Below are 16,716 nucleotides of genomic sequence, written 5' to 3'. Positions count from 1 at the left end.
GTTTAGGGATAATGGGGTAAGGGGTGGCACAAGATAAGACCCTAAGACTAATGGTAAATCATAATGGGGTAAGGGGTGGCACAAGATAAGGCCCTAAGACTAATGGTAAATCAGAATTTGCTGTCAAAATCAACACTGCACGGAAGCCAGGAGGGTCCCGTCCCATGACCATGTTCTCTGACACTATATACAGACAGTTTAATCAGCTCCTATCTCTGAGACCCCATGTACTGTACCTCCCCTGTGCTTATCATATCATATCATGAAGCGTTAATATGGCTGTATGCAGTGGACCTGAGTACCACTGTGTGTCACGGGAATGATCCTCCTCAACGACTTGATTAATATTGAGGAAGGTCCCCTGTGTTCCATCAAATGTATGACCTATATTTAGATGACTCGTCTCTCTCTCTCTCTCTCTCTCTCTCTCTCTCTCTCTCTCTCTCTCTCTCTCTCTCTCTCTCTCTCTCTCTCTCTCTCTCTTTTCTGTGCACACTGAATCAAAACAAACCTGTAAACCGCCGGATTCCACTGGGGGAAAACCCTCGTGACAGGAGCTTGACTTCATCACCTATTGCGTATTATTGATGTTCGGCGTCTCTCTCTCTCTCGCACAGCTCCAAGGTCATCCGTTGCCGTGGCCTAATTTGATCATTCCAATTAAAAGCGTGTTCAACCTTGGAGTAATTACAGTCATCTGGCTGGAATCCTCCACCCCCTTAATTGCACACAGTGTTCATGTTTGTCTGCCATTGACTGTACCGACCGGGCGCATAATGTTGTTAGACTGCGGCCTAACCTTATTTACTCCAGGCACTTACAGAATATGTGTGTCTAGACTTTTCTTTATTATTATTATTATTTCTTTAACATGATGCTCCGCTTGGGCTGTGTGGTAAAATAGGGAAGTAGGGGTGTGACAGTTAATCCAACTAATCTATTTAAAAAGTATAGTTGTATAGGGCATGAGTGTGCACTGAGTACTGTAAATTAAAAAAATAATTCATGACTTTTTGTATCATTGAGTCATTGTATACAGTATTGCAATAATAATATGTGGTTCTCACAAATGTACAAAGGTATAGGCCCTGCACAGCGTTTGGAAACCACTGGTATAAACCATTCTGTCAATTCTGATCCCCATTCCACTTATCTAATCAAAATATTTTTTTGGGGTGAATTTGTCTAAATTGTTCTCCCATTGCAAAATTCTGTACAGCCCAGGGTTGTTAATTGACACGGTACGACAAGCAAATGAAGCAAGCGTCGACTAAATATTCCCAGAGCGTCTCGGGCTGAGTGATGGCTAAGTACAGTCGTGTGTGTGTGCGTGTGTGTGTGTGTGTGTGTGTGTGTGTGCGCGTGCGTGCGTGCGTGCGCGTCACACAGCATTGTCAGCATTTAACATCACCTCTCTCTACTCTCATTTACCACTTAAATATTCAGTGTCGCTTACGGCAACAAATATCAGCCTGCGCGTAAGGGTGCAGAGTAGGCGAGAGGTGCACAGAAACATTTACATAAGAGATGTGACTCTGAACTCGTCGAATCCGGGTCACAATCCGCCCACTTGAAACACGTTCCTCAACGGCCGTCCTATTGTTTGTTTCCTTTTTATTTATTTTCCCCGATAAGGACACCCAACTTGGGATGTATTTAGCCGTGGACCCCCATCAGAGTTTGTGCCAGTTAGGGACACCATAAGAGAAGATTTATGTTGTTCACATTTTTTTAATTGTTCAAAACAATTCTAGATCCCCCCCCCTAAAATGTTATACTAAAATGCAGATTAGTATAAAATACAGTTAAGGTCCCCGCACACCGAGCGCGTTTTTCAGATTTTTAGCTGCGTTTCTCTCTCTTTTCCAAAAAACGCGTCCAGTGTGCAACCACCTTTAAAGTGTCTCCATTTCCATTTCCAGTTGTACAGTATGCTCTCAGAGTCAAAAATCTGTACAAGTCAGTTGTGGGTTCTTGACAATCGATAATCTTGCTGGGGATCCCCTGGAACCCCATCAAGGATGCCTGGTGGTCCCCGGACCCCAATTTGAGAACCACTGAGATCCCGGGCTCTAGAGTTAGTGTGTCGAAGTGTCCTTGAGCAAGACTCTGAATTGCTTCCGATGTGCATGGTGCCTTGCATGGTTTCCTCCGCCTCTGTGTGTGAATGGGTGAATGTAATGCACAATTTATGTATAGCGCTTTGGATAAAAGCGCTATATAAATGCACTTTTTACACAAGTTCATTTCACACTCAGGATTTTACTGTGTATTGCTACACTCACTGTCCCTTTGCACGTCCCTCTGGAGAGAGAGAGAGAGAGAGAGAGAGAGAGAGAGAGAGACATGGGACACACATCACAGAGCCTGGCTGTGATGATGCTGTCATTCACCCCCCTCGCTCTCTCTGAGCACCAGGGCGAGTCACGTACTGCGGTCATGTCACCAGGGACTCCAATGAGCTGCTCCTCTGTCCTTTTCGACAACACACATCCGCAAGGAAACGTTGCAGTGTGTGTGTGTGTGTGTGTGTGTGTGTGTGTGTGTGTGTGTGTGTGTGTGCGTGTGCGTGTGCGTGTGCGTGTGCGTGTGTGTGTGTGTGAGTGTGACTGTGTGGACGGCCCGTGCATGGGTGTGTTTTTGTGTGTGTGAAACATCCTGTTGATGTAGGGTTTTCCTTGCAAGGCTGCCGGTTTACACCACAGCAATTTAGTTGACTGTCTCAATTCACACAGACGAGTCCAGCATCTTCCTCAAGGAACTTCAACCGTTCATGCATCAGGGCTGAAGGGCAGTGGTCCTCTATTTATTTTTTTCATTTCAGGGACCCCCCCCCTCCAGTTTGTTACGTATTAAGACCATGGACCCCCATACATCTGAGAGTATGCAAATGGAACCAAATCCATTTGTACACGCTCAGTGTTAGAGACCGGAAAGGAAAGGGTCCATCCATATGGCTCTCCTAGCTATCATTAATTAGGCTGGGGACCCCCAAGAACCTCCTCAAGGACCCCTGGGGGTCCCCGGCCGGACCTAGCTCTGGTCCATAGCTCTGGGGGGGCTCAGAGTGCACCCACTAAGGAGAGTAGGCTTTCTAATGACACAACCCGCCTATGTATTGGTGAGTAGCAAAAACGTTCTTTTTAGTTACGCTAAAGACGAGAGGCTGGTCTGCATTCATGCGAGCCCCGGAAGTCATCGGTAACATAGCTCTAAATGCAACGCATTAGGCCAGACCCCACTTTTACAACCACGGCTGTAGGGATCGAATCTGTGACCCTCTCACTTACAGCACGGCCCCTTTGACCTGCACCCTATGTTGTCTGAGTGAGCAACAAGTTTGACCTTCTGGCAGGTGGCATGGGCTTCTGTAGTTGTACTGTATGTTTGTTACTAGTACATAATCACTGGCATGTGCCTGAGGAGAAACAACCCAGTACAGTCAGCAGCAGCACATATAGTCAGTGCACTGACACAGCAGTGGAGGAAAGTAACTCGATGTTGCATTTATATAGCCTAGCGCCTTACAATGTTCATTACATTTCACCCATCCATACACCCACGGCAAAGGAAACCTGCAGGCAAGGCACCAACCTTCTCATTGGGAGCAATTAGGAGTGCAGTGTCTTGCTCAAGGGCACTTCGACAATAACTCTGGGGGAGCCCGGGATCGAACTAGGAAACAAGTACATTTACTCAAGTAGCCTAATGTACTTAAAGGTACAGCTTTGAGGTACTTTTACTTTACTTAGTATTTCCATTTATTTATTTATTTATTTCATTAAATTAATTATTTTAGATTGAATGCGAGCATGTAGATTGGATATTTTAGAGAAAAACAAGTTGGACAACCTTTATTTTTCAACTACTTTTACTATGGTTCTGTAAGTATGTTGTCAATAAGTATTTCTTTATTGTGGTATTGCTACTTTTACTTAAGTAAGAAATCAGAGTACTTCTTCCACCGCTGGCGAACAGGATGAAAACAAAGACGATGCATATTTGATGTGGTTCTACCTGCAGCTGTGCTGCTGTCATCATGGTCTACTAAGCCAGGCGCTGTAGCGTAGCTTCATCAGCATAATATAACCAAAGAGAAGTCAGGATCTCCTCCTTACCTTACCCACTGAAACCCAATATACTGCTTTGACTGGGCTTCCCCCAAGAACGAGTACACTACTATGCTATCGTTTTTTTCCCCCTCTACACCAAATGCATTCGCCAAAAATAGCCATTGTATAAGCTCACGATGTGTTGCATTAATGTGTGATGCGTTGTACACTTTTAGAAGGGGTATTGCCTGTCTATTTACTAACCCTTTTAGAAGGGGTATTGCCTGTCTATTTACTAACCCTTTTAGAAGGAGTATTGCCTGTCTATTTACTAACCCTTTTAGAAGGGGTATTGCCTGTCTATTTACTAACCCTTTTAGAAGGGGTATTGCCTGTCTATTTACTAACCCTTTTAGAAGGGGTATTGCCTGTCTATTTACTAACCCTTTTAGAAGGGGTATTGCCTGTCTATTTACTAACCCTTTTAGAAGGGGTATTGCCTGTCTATTTACTAACCCTTTTAGAAGGGGTATTGCCTGTCTATTTACTAACCCTTTTAGAAGGGGTATTGCCTGTCTATTTACTAACCCTTTTAGAAGGGGTATTGCCTGTCTATTTACTAACCCTTTTAGAAGGGGTATTGCCTGTCTATTTACTAACCCTTTTAGAAGGGGTATTGCCTGTCTATTTACTAACCCTTTTAGAAGGGGTATTGCCTGTCTATTTACTAACCCTTTTAGAAGGGGTATTGCCTGTCTATTTACTAACCCTTTTAGAAGGGGTATTGCCTGTCTATTTACTAACCCTTTTAGAAGGGGTATTGCCTGTCTATTTACTAACCCTTTTAGAAGGGGTATTGCCTGTCTATTTACTAACCCTTTTAGAAGGGGTATTGCCTGTCTATTTACTAACCCTTTTAGAAGGGGTATTGCCTGTCTATTTACTAACCCTTTTAGAAGGGGTATTGCCTGTCTATTTACTAACCCTTTTAGAAGGGGTATTGCCTGTCTATTTACTAACCCTTTTAGAAGGGGTATTGCCTGTCTATTTACTAACCCTTTTAGAAGGGGTATTGCCTGTCTATTTACTAACCCTTTTAGAAGGGGTATTGCCTGTCTATTTACTAACCCTTTTAGAAGGGGTATTGCCTGTCTATTTACTAACCCTTTTAGAAGGGGTATTGCCTGTCTATTTACTAACCCTTTTAGAAGGGGTATTGCCTGTCTATTTACTAACCCTTTTAGAAGGGGTATTGCCTGTCTATTTACTAACCCTTTTAGAAGGGGTATTGCCTGTCTATTTACTAACCCTTTTAGAAGGGGTATTGCCTGTCTATTTACTAACCCTTTTAGAAGGGGTATTGCCTGTCTATTTACTAACCCTTTTAGAAGGGGTATTGCCTGTCTATTTACTAACCCTTTTAGAAGGGGTATTGCCTGTCTATTTACTAACCCTTTTAGAAGGGGTATTGTCTGTCTATTTACTAACCCTTTTAGAAGGGGTATTGCCTGTCTATTTACTAACCCTTTTAGAAGGGGTATTGCCTGTCTATTTACTAACCCTTTTAGAAGGGGTGTTGCCTGTCTATTTACTAACCCTTTTAGAAGGGGTATTGCCTGTCTATTTACTAACCCTTTTAGAAGGGGTATTGCCTGTCTATTTACTAACCCTTTTAGAAGGGGTATTGCCTGTCTATTTACTAACCCTTTTAGAAGGGGCATTGCCTGTCTATTTACTAACCCTTTTAGAAGGGGTATTGCCTGTCTATTTACTAACCCTTTTAGAAGGGGTATTGCCTGTCTATTTACTAACCCTTTTAGGAGGGGTATTGCCTGTCTATTTACTAACCCTTTTAGAAGGGGTATTGCCTGTCTATTTACTAACCCTTTTAGAAGGGGTATTGCCTGTCTATTTACTCAAATGTTCGCCTATGGTCTTTGTGGTTAAGTGATTTCAATGTATTTTCTATCTAAGCTGAAGAGGGAGAGACCCCTGTTATTTAACAAACAGTAGGAACAACACGTTTAGTTTTTTTTGTTTGTTTTTTACAAAAACATATCACTTACACCGCATTTAACAACAGCTGTTGACCCCAGGCAGCGATGAAGCTGTGTGTAGCGGCCGATGCTAGGTGACTGTTTGGGCATTACTGTAGCAGCTGCTGGGTGTGACTGTGTGTAACTGTGAGTGTGAAGCTCTATATGAGCATCGCAGCTCCGTCCCCCTCCCCCCAGACACACGCATTAAAAATAGAGCAGTTGTATGAGTGGTACATGTAGGTATGCATTGACCTTACGGGTCACTAGACAGGCTGCAAAATCCACTCTGGGAGGAGGGATCTCAGAGCTACATTAATCGAGTTAGATTATAACCACTTTAACCATAGTTTGGCTATATACAAAGCTGTGGACAGGTGTCGAAAACTAGCAGCAACCGTGCTAATACACTGTAAGCAATGCATCTAGTTCGTCCAATGTGACCATGATGTCCAATAAATGAATATAACATAACATAAAAAATAGCAGATATACAGGCTCATAGCACTTCACTTTGTGCTGCGATATGAGCTTGTAGATCTGCTATTTTTGAGTGTAAATATTTCCCAGCAAGCACGGTCAGGAATTAGTGATGACTCTATTGGGACCAAATCAAGTCAAACCAAGACTAGTCAGAGCTGGCCCAGAATATCACCTGATTTCAACCAACATAAATTCTGCCTACTGGCCTATAGTTCTGAACGTCCTGAACGTCACCGGAGGACGTCACCATAACGTCATCATGACGTCATTCGGCTTGCTGGGTTGAATATATACATTTTCAAAGCAAACATTTTGACCTGAAATCTTTGCTTCTGGGAGTCCCTGAAACAAAATATTTTGAGATGGCGGTTGGTGGCCAAATTAAATTTGTTTAAGATATTTGTAGAATCGACCTCTCAGGTCTCGAGTTAAACAAAGAGGAATGAATTGGCATAATGAAAAAGGCGTACAAATTATTTGCTACTGAAAAAGAAAACTAAAAAAATCAAATGAGGAAAGCAAACATGAACCATTTCCTCTCACTCAGGCCATTCCTCCATTAAGTGCACCTTTTGTTGCACACTCGGACACATAAGCTCCTTGTGGCTTTCACATAGGCATAACTGTTACAGTACGTCACATAGGCATAACTGTTACAGTACGTCACATAGGCATAACTGTTACAGTACGTCACATAGGCATAACTGTTACAGTACGTCACATAGACATAACTGTTACAGTACGTCACATAGACATAACTGTTACAGTACGTCACATAGGCATAACTGTTACAGTACGTCACATAGACATAACTGTTACAGTACGTCACATAGACATAACTGTTACAGTACGTCACATAGGCATAACTGTTACAGTACGTCACATAGACATACCTGTTACAGTACGTCAGGGCACATAGGCATAACTGTTACAGTACGTCACATAGGCATAACTGTTACAGTACGTCAGGGCACAGGGCATAACTGTTACAGTACGTCAGGGCATTGCAAAGGAAACATTAGTTTTCATCAGCGTTGCTCCAGCCGACAGGGCTCTTTCCAGGAGAGCACAGTGATTCTCAAACTTTTACATTTCAAAGACTCCCAGTTTGGTAAGCATTTCAGCCACGGACCCCCATCATTTCAGGCAGGACCTGTGCGGGTCCATTTGGTTCCCAATCCTAACTATGAACCATTTAGCTGGGGACCCCCCTGGAACCACCTCAAGTACCCTTGGGGGTCACCAGACCCCACTTTGAGAACCGCTGCGGTAAGCAGCATGAAGTCAGCTCTGTTGGCGGTTGGAGTAAAGCTCATTTTGATCTATGGAATGTGATACCGCTATACCCAGTCATGGAACCCTTTGATTGATATTAGCACACCGGAAAAAAGAAGACAAAATAAAAAGAAAAGGGGGGGAAAACAAGCCGACCTGCGGTAGCCAATGAAAAAACAGTTTTGCGTCCTTCAGCAGTTCTCATCAGAATGTAACCATAGCCTGCTATTTTGTGGTCTGCGTGTGTTTGTCTGTGTTTGTGTTTGTGGATGCGCGTGTGTGTTTGGGAGGGTGTCTCTGTGTGTGTGTGTGTGTGTGTGTGTGTGTGTGTGTGTGTGTGTGTGTGTGTGTGTGTGTGTGTGTGTGTGTGTGTGTGTGTGTGTGTGTGTGTGTGTGTGTGTGTGTGTGTGTGTGTGTGTTTATGTCTGTGTGTGTTTATGTCTGTATGTGTGCCTGTCTGCATGTGTATTCACTTGTCTGTGTGTATGTGTGCCCGCACATGTGTGTCTAGTTATGTGTGTGTGCGCGTGCTTTCTTGCGGCTTCTGTTAGTGTCATCCTTGCATTTTCCCCTCTCAAAACTGCAACGTGCCGTCCGAAAAGTCCAAGCAAGCGGCACATTCCGAGGGGGGCAGAAATAGCATGTTTGGATTGCCGTGAACCTTGCAACCGCATCTGGAAACATTATTCTTGGAAGACAGGTCATTATCCCGGGAAGCCGACAGAGAAATGCTCGATGGAAATAAGCGAGCTATACAACAATTGCAGCCGAATCCACTCAGACAACCACTGCTGGAGCTGTCTGGACAGAAGCTTCTGGTTCTGTCTGCCCTCGAACCACACTCTGTAGGACCGGAAACACAGCTTATGGGTCTGCAGTACGCTGACCAGACGTCCTGGTTTGGCCGGGCTTGTTCCGGCTTCAAGCGCTGGCTGTCACAAAGTGACGTGTTATGAGCTTGTAGATCTGCTATTTTTAAATTGCCAAAGTATAAAATATTGCTTTTTATGACACAGATTTTTAACACAAAAATGGTTTTCAATGTTCACCATGTAGATCCGCTATTTTTAAATTGCCAAAGTATAAAATATTGCTTTTTATGACACAGATTTTTAACACAAAAATGGTTTTCAATGTTCACCTTACCAAGGTTTCCCCCCCCCCCCCCCCCCCCCCCCCCACCCCCAAATAAATAAATACTACTTTGTCTTGCGTGGTTAAATAGGTGTGCTTACATAGATGTTTACATGAAACGTTCCCCAACCTGATGAAAACAGCAGATCTAAAAGCTCACAGTGATATTTGTTTTATTCGGATCTGCTGTATCCAGTGTGAATGACTGCACAGTCATACAGTAGCAAGCTCACAAGCTCTTATATAATACGTGCTCACATACTGTAATACCAATATGAGAGAGAATGTGAATGTGTATGTTAGAGCCATCAGCCTAATGTCTAGCTGTGCCCACTTCCACATAAATCATGCTTTACTACTTGTCTGAAGACTTAAACATCCATAACCACATGAAGCCTATAGTGTTCCCATTCTGGGCATTTCATAATAGACGAACATTCTGCAAAAAATAGCTTATAGGTTGACTATTTTCAGCGAAGTGATTTTGTGTAGAAATTAAAAAAAGGAAGGTAACCAAGTATAGACCACAGCAAAGTATATAGGGTTTAAGTGGTTAAAAGCCCAGAGAGCGGTGAAGGGTCCTTAACAATCCTGGACATGGGGTATTGCAAGTATAGACTTCAGATTTTATCCGCTCCGCTTCGCGCCAGGTTTCTTTCTTGGAAATTATTTTTGGCGAGCGATGAAGTATAAATTAGCATTTACACACTGAGGAAATGGAAATACTAAACTCCTCCAGCCAAACTTTGGCTGGTGAAGGAAAGTCGGGCATAGCTCTTCACTTGCCTGAACCTGATCACAGCGAGAATGGTGAGAAGTGGGTAGCTCGCCGGGCAGAAACCTTTTAAAGTCTATGGCATAATGCAGGCAAATCTGAAATCTAATCTTTTAGTACTGACTTTTAGTATCAGATCAGAGTTGTGTATTCAGACACGATGGTAACGATCATGCAATCCATGCTTGTAGATCTGCTTGTTTTTGGGGAGCGACACAGTCATATAAGATGCAGTATAATTCAGGCTTCAGTGTACAAAATAACTAAGACAAATCTTTAGAAATTACATTTAAAACACATTTAAACCCACCTAGGAATGTGGTTCAAATCTGACGCGAAAAATTCTGTATTTGTGCACGTGCGTTTGTGTGTTTGGGCTGTTCAGACTTGGTAAAAATCTATCTGATTCCTGCAGTTGGCCCCAGTCTTGAATCAGACCCGAGGCTCTTTGCAGGTCATCTTCTCTCTTTTCTCTCTTTCTCTCTCTCTCTCTCTCTCTCTCTCTCTCTCTCTCTCTCTCTCTCTCTCTCTCTCTCTCTCTCTCTCCTGCCTTTCCTGTTTTTCTGCACACTGTGAAATAAATACATAGAATTAAAAAAGAACGGTGAGAAGTCTTTTGGGAAATGGTGAGACTTTCCATTAGCTGGAGGACTTGGTCTCCATTTCCAGCTTGGAGTATAGGACGTATCCCCTCCGTGTGTGTGTGTGTGTGTGTGTGTGTGTGAGTGTGTGTGTGTGTGTGTGTGCGTGTGCGTGTGCGTGTGCGTGTGCGTGTGCGTGCGTGTCAGGATCCATAGGCTCCTGACTGTCCTGGCGGATGGGAAACCGATCCCCAAAAGTGGCAGTGAGTCAGAAGTGGCTGAATGCATAGTACAATCACAAGGGCTCATGTGATGAGATGTGAAGTGATTACCGTACTGTACTGTATGTACACTAGACCACTGTTTTAAACCTAGGGACTATTGGCTGTGTCTGTCCAATACCTTCTTTTTCCACCAATTCCTTCATTTGCTCTTACACACAATTCCGTGCATTCACACGGAGCTGCCCAATACAACCACAGGATTCTACTACTGGCCTTTCAGTAGCCTCACTGGACCGGCTACTACACTACTAATGACCTTCCTCAAGGGCACTCCACCAGCTCAGTGGCCCTGTGGTTAGAGTTGGGAGTTTGGGAGATTGGGAGTTTCAATCCCCGGCCGAGTCATACCAAGGACTATAAAAATGGGACCCGATGCCTCCCCGCTTGGCACTCAAGGGTGGGATGAGTCCCTGTGACATACTAGCCACTGTCCAGGAGGTGTACTTGTACATCATGTTGTTTCTGTTTTGTAAAGCAACTCAGAAAAAGTACTCAGAAAAGCGCTATATAAATGGTATGTACTGTATGTTATTATCCCACTACCATAATCGGAGAGGCAACGTCGCAGTGTGCGTCAGCTCATCACGGGCTCTTCTGCTATTTTTACTAGTTTGGGTCCCGGGCAAAACGTTGAATCTCTCTTTCGGATCTCGACCTGAAAAGTTTGGGGAACCACTGGTTTAAGTGGTTAACCAAAGCGTGAGGGATTGGGTCTTATTGCTCACACGTTGCACCAGGATTAAGCCCATCATGCAACCTCTATATACAGTTTCTTCTTTCACAAAGTGCTGCTGCTTCTTCTTTATTATTATTCATGAATTCTTCCCTCAGGTTAGCCTGCTCAAACAATGATGCAGGTGAAGTGTGACGAGGAGTAAAGTAGTCCAAAGATGTCCACTAACAGTCTAGTCAGCAGCACAGACCTGTAGTACAGTGGCAGTTGTTTGAGACTTTGAGTGCAGTAAAGTGCTGTGTGTGCAGAGTCTCTATAGTGAGAGCTCTCTGGGAAGATAGCATAGGGCTGAGAAATTAACCCAAAATGTTATTTTTCATGTCATGACTGTGTTATGAATGTTATGATTTTTGAATACCCAGGACCGCAAGGACTTTTTTCGGTGCTCTCCTTTTAGAATAAAGTGTTTGACTGTACTGTGCTGTTTACATTTCTGTCTAATAAAGTATTAACCCATTCTGGGCGGGAACCCCTTTTGGTGTTAGCATTATGTTATGCTTTAGCTATTGAAAAATAGCAGATCTACAAGCTCATAGCACGCCACTCGGTGGCGCGAGCTATGTAGGTCTGCTATTTTTGAAAAATCGAAGAACGACTGACATAGAAACATAGCTTTTTCAGTCAAAATGGGTTAGATCAATCAATCCGTCAATTGAATAATGGAGAAGCAGTGTTTTTAATGTATTATTACTTTTTTATTATTCTTTTTTTTATTGATTTTCAATCAACTAAATCGATTAGTCTAAGTACTCACTTACACGTACAAAAATAGTGAAAATAGCCAATCTACAATCCCACAGCGGCTGCATCATGTTGTGGTCTTGTAGTGCTATTTTCACCATTCATATTAATAATCGTGCATTACTCATAATCGAGGCAAAGGTTTGTCAATAATCGTGATATTGATTTGAAGTCATATCGCCCTAGCCTGGCTAATAAGCCAGACTAATATCACACAACACTGTCGCGGTATATCAGTCTGGGCTGGCTCCACTTGGATTTCATTTCCCGGGGAACATTTTCTCTTTGACGCAATTGGTCAGAGCTACTGTCAGTCAAAAGTCTCAAGCATTGAACGTCACTGTACCAAAGCCCGCCCATATTGCATACCGTGTCCCGATTGGTCCGACCTGTTCTCGATTGTAGGAAAGAGGCGTGCTACTGAGCCTCGCCAGACCGAAATCCGCTGGTAGGCAACTTTTTTTTGCCAACGGCTGATTCGGTCTGGTTTATTAACCAGGCTAATATCGCCCAGCCCTAACCTGCACTATATAGAGTACAGTGGCAGTTGTTTGAGTGCATTTAGTGCTGTGTGTGCAGAGTGTTTCTAGTGAGAGCTCTCTGGGGGAAGATTGCCCGCCGTCTGTCATCGCAGGGCCAACCGAACGGAAAGTTTGGCAGGGGAGAAAAAGCCATGGCACGTGTGCCTGTTATTTTCCCCGACCTGGGCTTCTTATTAGAGTATGTGTTTTGATAGAACCGTGGAGTTCTACTACAACAGCACACTGACTTACTGAGAACAGCCCTGGGTAATGGGAAAACACAAGTGTTTATTGTTGTGTTGATTTGTAAATGTATTTTTAAATTCTGCATACTGGTAGACAAAAAGTTGCAGCGGTGTTCTTTTTTTTCACAGATACAGTGCGCTTCTTTCAATTATCCTTTCAGTTTTCACAAGTGTTTATTGTTGTGATGATTTGTACATTCATTTTAAATTCTGCATACTCGTAGACAAAGGTTGCAGTGGTGGGTTTTTTTCCACAGATACAAAACGCTTCTTTAAATTTTCCTATCACTTTTCACAAGTGTTTATAGTGGTGTTGATTTGTAAATCTTTGTTTAAATCCTGCCTACACATAGGCAAAAGTAGCAATGCTGTTTTTCACAGATAGGTACTGTTCTTACAGCAAAGGATTCTGTCATCTAAGCAAAATGTTATGCAATATGCATAACATTTGTACTATTCACGTTTACTCAGTCATACGCACTTTGGAAAGACTGTTCTGTGCTTGTGTTACCGTGCACTCTGAATTAGCATACAGATGCATGCACTCTATGCGTGCCATACATAACAACAGCATGTATGGCTGTTGTCCTTATCTTTACAATGAATACACATGTGGTCTGTATTCTCCTCTAGGGTGACAACAGGACCCGATCTAGTGCTTTTTTGTTGCATTTCCTCAAGTGCTTTTGTAGTGCGTCACTGTCTACGTTGTGTTTACACATTGCCAAAGCAGATGTGAATGAGTGAGAATGGAATGAACACTCTCACACCGTGTGTTTGTGTAACGTGAGGATCAGTGCCTGTTTGTACACATGCAGGTACAAATATAGATTTCCAATTTACAATCTAGCGAGGCATTTAGCAGATGCTCTTATGCAGGGCAGCGGGTGGAAATAAATGTCATGAACAAACAAACAACAACAAATCGTCACATAAGTAGAGTGTAAGTAGAACAACGTATCGCTTCAAAGAAACTAGGACACCAGGTAAACATCAAACCTAGCATTTGTCTGTGTGTCTGTGTGTGTGTGTGTGTGTGTGTGTGTGTGTGTGTGTGTGTGTGTGTGTGTGTGTGTGTGTGTGTGCGTGCGTGCGTGCGTGCGTGCGTGCGTGCGTGCGTGCGTGCGTGCGTGCGTGCGTGCGTGCGTGCGTGCGTGCGTGCGTGCGTGCGTGCGTGCGTGCGTGCGTGCGTGCGTGCGTCTTAATAAATAATACAGTACATGGACAACATAACATCAGATTGTCGCTGTCTTGTAGAAACCTTGTATGACCAAAACGGGCATCGTCTCTGTCGGGTGGAAACCTCATATGTCCAAACTGTTACTTTTCAGGATTCAAATGCCAAAGTAGCAGATCTACAAGCTCAAAACGCATTGCTTGGTGTCGCGTTTCGAGCTTGCAGATCTGCCACTTGTGATGCTTTTGTGTGATGCTGTAGTTTTGTGTGATGCTGTAGTTTTGTGTGATGCTGTAGTTTTGTGTGATGCTGTAGTTTTGTGTGATGCTGTAGTTTTGTGTGATGCTGTAGTTTTGTGTGATGCTGTAGTATGGCCAAGTTACAGATGAGAGGTTTCTGCCCCATATTTACATGGGGTCCTTTCAGGGGAGAAATGGGGGAAATGAGCATGTGAAGTGCAGTGGAGTGGAGAGGAGACAGGCGGCCAGTCACTGCTGCATTGTTGAATCATGGGACTAGCTGGAATGGCTGGCTGGCCGGCCGTAGTGGGGAGGTGATTTCAGCCCTGCGGTATGCGCGCGTGTGTGTGTGTGTGTGTGTGTGTGTGTGTGTGTGTGTGTGTGTGTGTGTGTGTGTGTGTGTGTGTGTGTGTGTGTGCTTGTATTAGGCCTACTTGCGAGGACCAAATGTTCTCACAAGTATAGTAGAATGAGAGGAATAGAGAAATCGTGAGGGACATTATTCTGGTCCTCACAAGAGGAGGATTAGGAAGAATGAGGAAAGAAATGAGAGCCTAGGTTGTGGGGATGGGATCGAATGCCAAAATCTTACCTCAGCTTCGTGCTGCGGTGTCATGCGCCGAAAATAGCCTTATCTACAAGGGGATTACGTTTAAAAATGCTTATAAAAACTATTTTGACGTTCATAAAAGCAACGCCCTAGAATGTTGATGTCCTCAAAAGTATAGTAACACAAACGCGTGCGTGCGTGCATGCGCACGCGCGTGTGTGTGTGTGTGTGTGTGTGCACTCGCCAGACCACTGCTGGAAGTTAACCCTCCCCCTCCCCTCTGTGTGTGTTGTGTCGCTTCTATTTCCAGGGCGTAAGCGGAATGTCCGTGGATGAGCAGCCTGAAGCCCCCATGTATGTGTATGAGTCGACGGTTCATTGTACCAACATCCTCCTGTGCCTCAACGACCAGCGGAAGCAGGACATCCTGTGCGATGTGACGGTGCTGGTGGAAGGGAAGGAGTTCCGCGGGCACCGGGCCGTGCTGGCGGCCTGCAGCCAGTACTTCCTGCAGGCGCTGGTGCAGGGCCAGGCCGCGGAGAATGGCCTGGTCGTCAGCCTCCCCGAAGAGGTACGTGTGGATCCATTATGGATCCATTATGGATCTGTGTTCTTTTTTTTTTTAGGGCCCTCCAATGCATGGCTTTTAAAAAGATTACGCAGCCATGTCTATAGGATTCTTTGTTTAGAGCACTTAGAGCAGTCTATGGGTTTAATGTTTGGTTAGGGTATTAAATGATGACGTGAGACGCCATGTGGCCCATTTGTATTATATTATTAGGCGCCCCTCACTTCACACAAGTGTGATTCTCCCCCCCCCCCCCCCCCCCCCCCACAAAAACCCGAACAGCTTTAATCCAATAAGACCCCATGCCGATTCTACAAATGCCTAATCTGTAGTACTTCTTTTTGATCATTTGATCTTTCAAATATGTCCAAAAATAGCAGATGTACAAGCTTGCACTGACGCACTCTGAGCATTTATATCTGCTATTTTGAATAGCCAACACCAAAGATCTAAAATTACACAGATGCTTTTTTAATAGGTCAAGAAATAGTGAAAATAGCCAATGTAGAAGCTCACAACATATCGCATTGCGATATGCTTTGTGACCTTGTAGATTGGCTGTTTTCGCTGGGAAATAAGTACTTTTTTCCCCTGTATTTTCTCAATTTGGATCCCCGAGAGACACGAATGTATCTTTTGGGTCTTGCGAGCAGAAAGCTTTGTGAGCCGCTCTACGATTAGGATTCTATTCCATTAGATAGAGAAGGATGGCATCTTTGTCATTGTAAAATTTAGTCGACACAGGGAAAAAAAGGTGACTTTCCTGAAGAAGAAAACCCGGCCCCGCCTCGTACATTTCACACATCTCAATCAATAACATTTTCATTTCAAGTGAGAGACAGTGGGTGGGAATCCTGCATGCCCTTGTAGACAAGCCCCTCCGCTGAAACCAATACAAAAGAAGCTCTCTTCTTGGCAGGCTGACAGCTCTTCTAGGCGGGGTGCCCGGTTCCCTCCTTTCCTGCTTGGGTTTGAAGGGAAAACATTGATACACACATCCATTTACCCTCCCTCACAGTGTCACTTCACTTGCCTCCCCCGTTCCCTTTCTCCAACACCGTGTTTTTGTTCACTCTCGACATTTTTTCTGGGACCTTGATACTTTCTTTTTGTTATTTCCCTGCTAACTGTGAGAAGTTTTTTTCTTTTTTTCCCCGTCACACCAGAGCGTGAGAGCGAGTGTGTCAGCCTCGCAGTGTTTTAATTTGATCTGTTAAAATTCTGATTGCCTCTGGGATGGAGTGTGGCGGGTGTGTGTATGTGTGTGTGTGTGTGTGTGTGTATGTGCGTGCGTGCGTGCGTGCGTGCGTGCGTGCGTGCGT

General features: G+C 44.0%; 1 protein-coding gene across 3 annotated transcripts in view; it reads left to right on the top strand.

The window, feature by feature from the left end:
* Positions 1 to 16,716, top strand: part of bach2b (BTB and CNC homology 1, basic leucine zipper transcription factor 2b) — a 123,574-nt gene that overhangs the window by 63,795 nt on the left and 43,063 nt on the right. For all 3 annotated transcript variants that reach the window (XM_079526003.1, XM_079526001.1, XM_079526002.1), the window contains one exon: positions 15,137 to 15,397. In XM_079526003.1, the coding sequence (XP_079382129.1) occupies positions 15,149 to 15,397 (249 nt within the window). In that variant the 5' untranslated portion in view covers positions 15,137 to 15,148. The remainder of the gene's footprint in view (positions 1 to 15,136; positions 15,398 to 16,716) is intronic.

Source organism: Electrona antarctica, assembly GCF_951216825.1.
Source record: "Electrona antarctica genome assembly, chromosome: 17".
Lineage (NCBI taxonomy): Eukaryota > Metazoa > Chordata > Actinopteri > Myctophiformes > Myctophidae > Electrona > Electrona antarctica.
The sequence above is the reverse complement of the archived record's forward strand: the minus strand, read 5'-3'. Positions and strand labels throughout refer to the sequence as shown.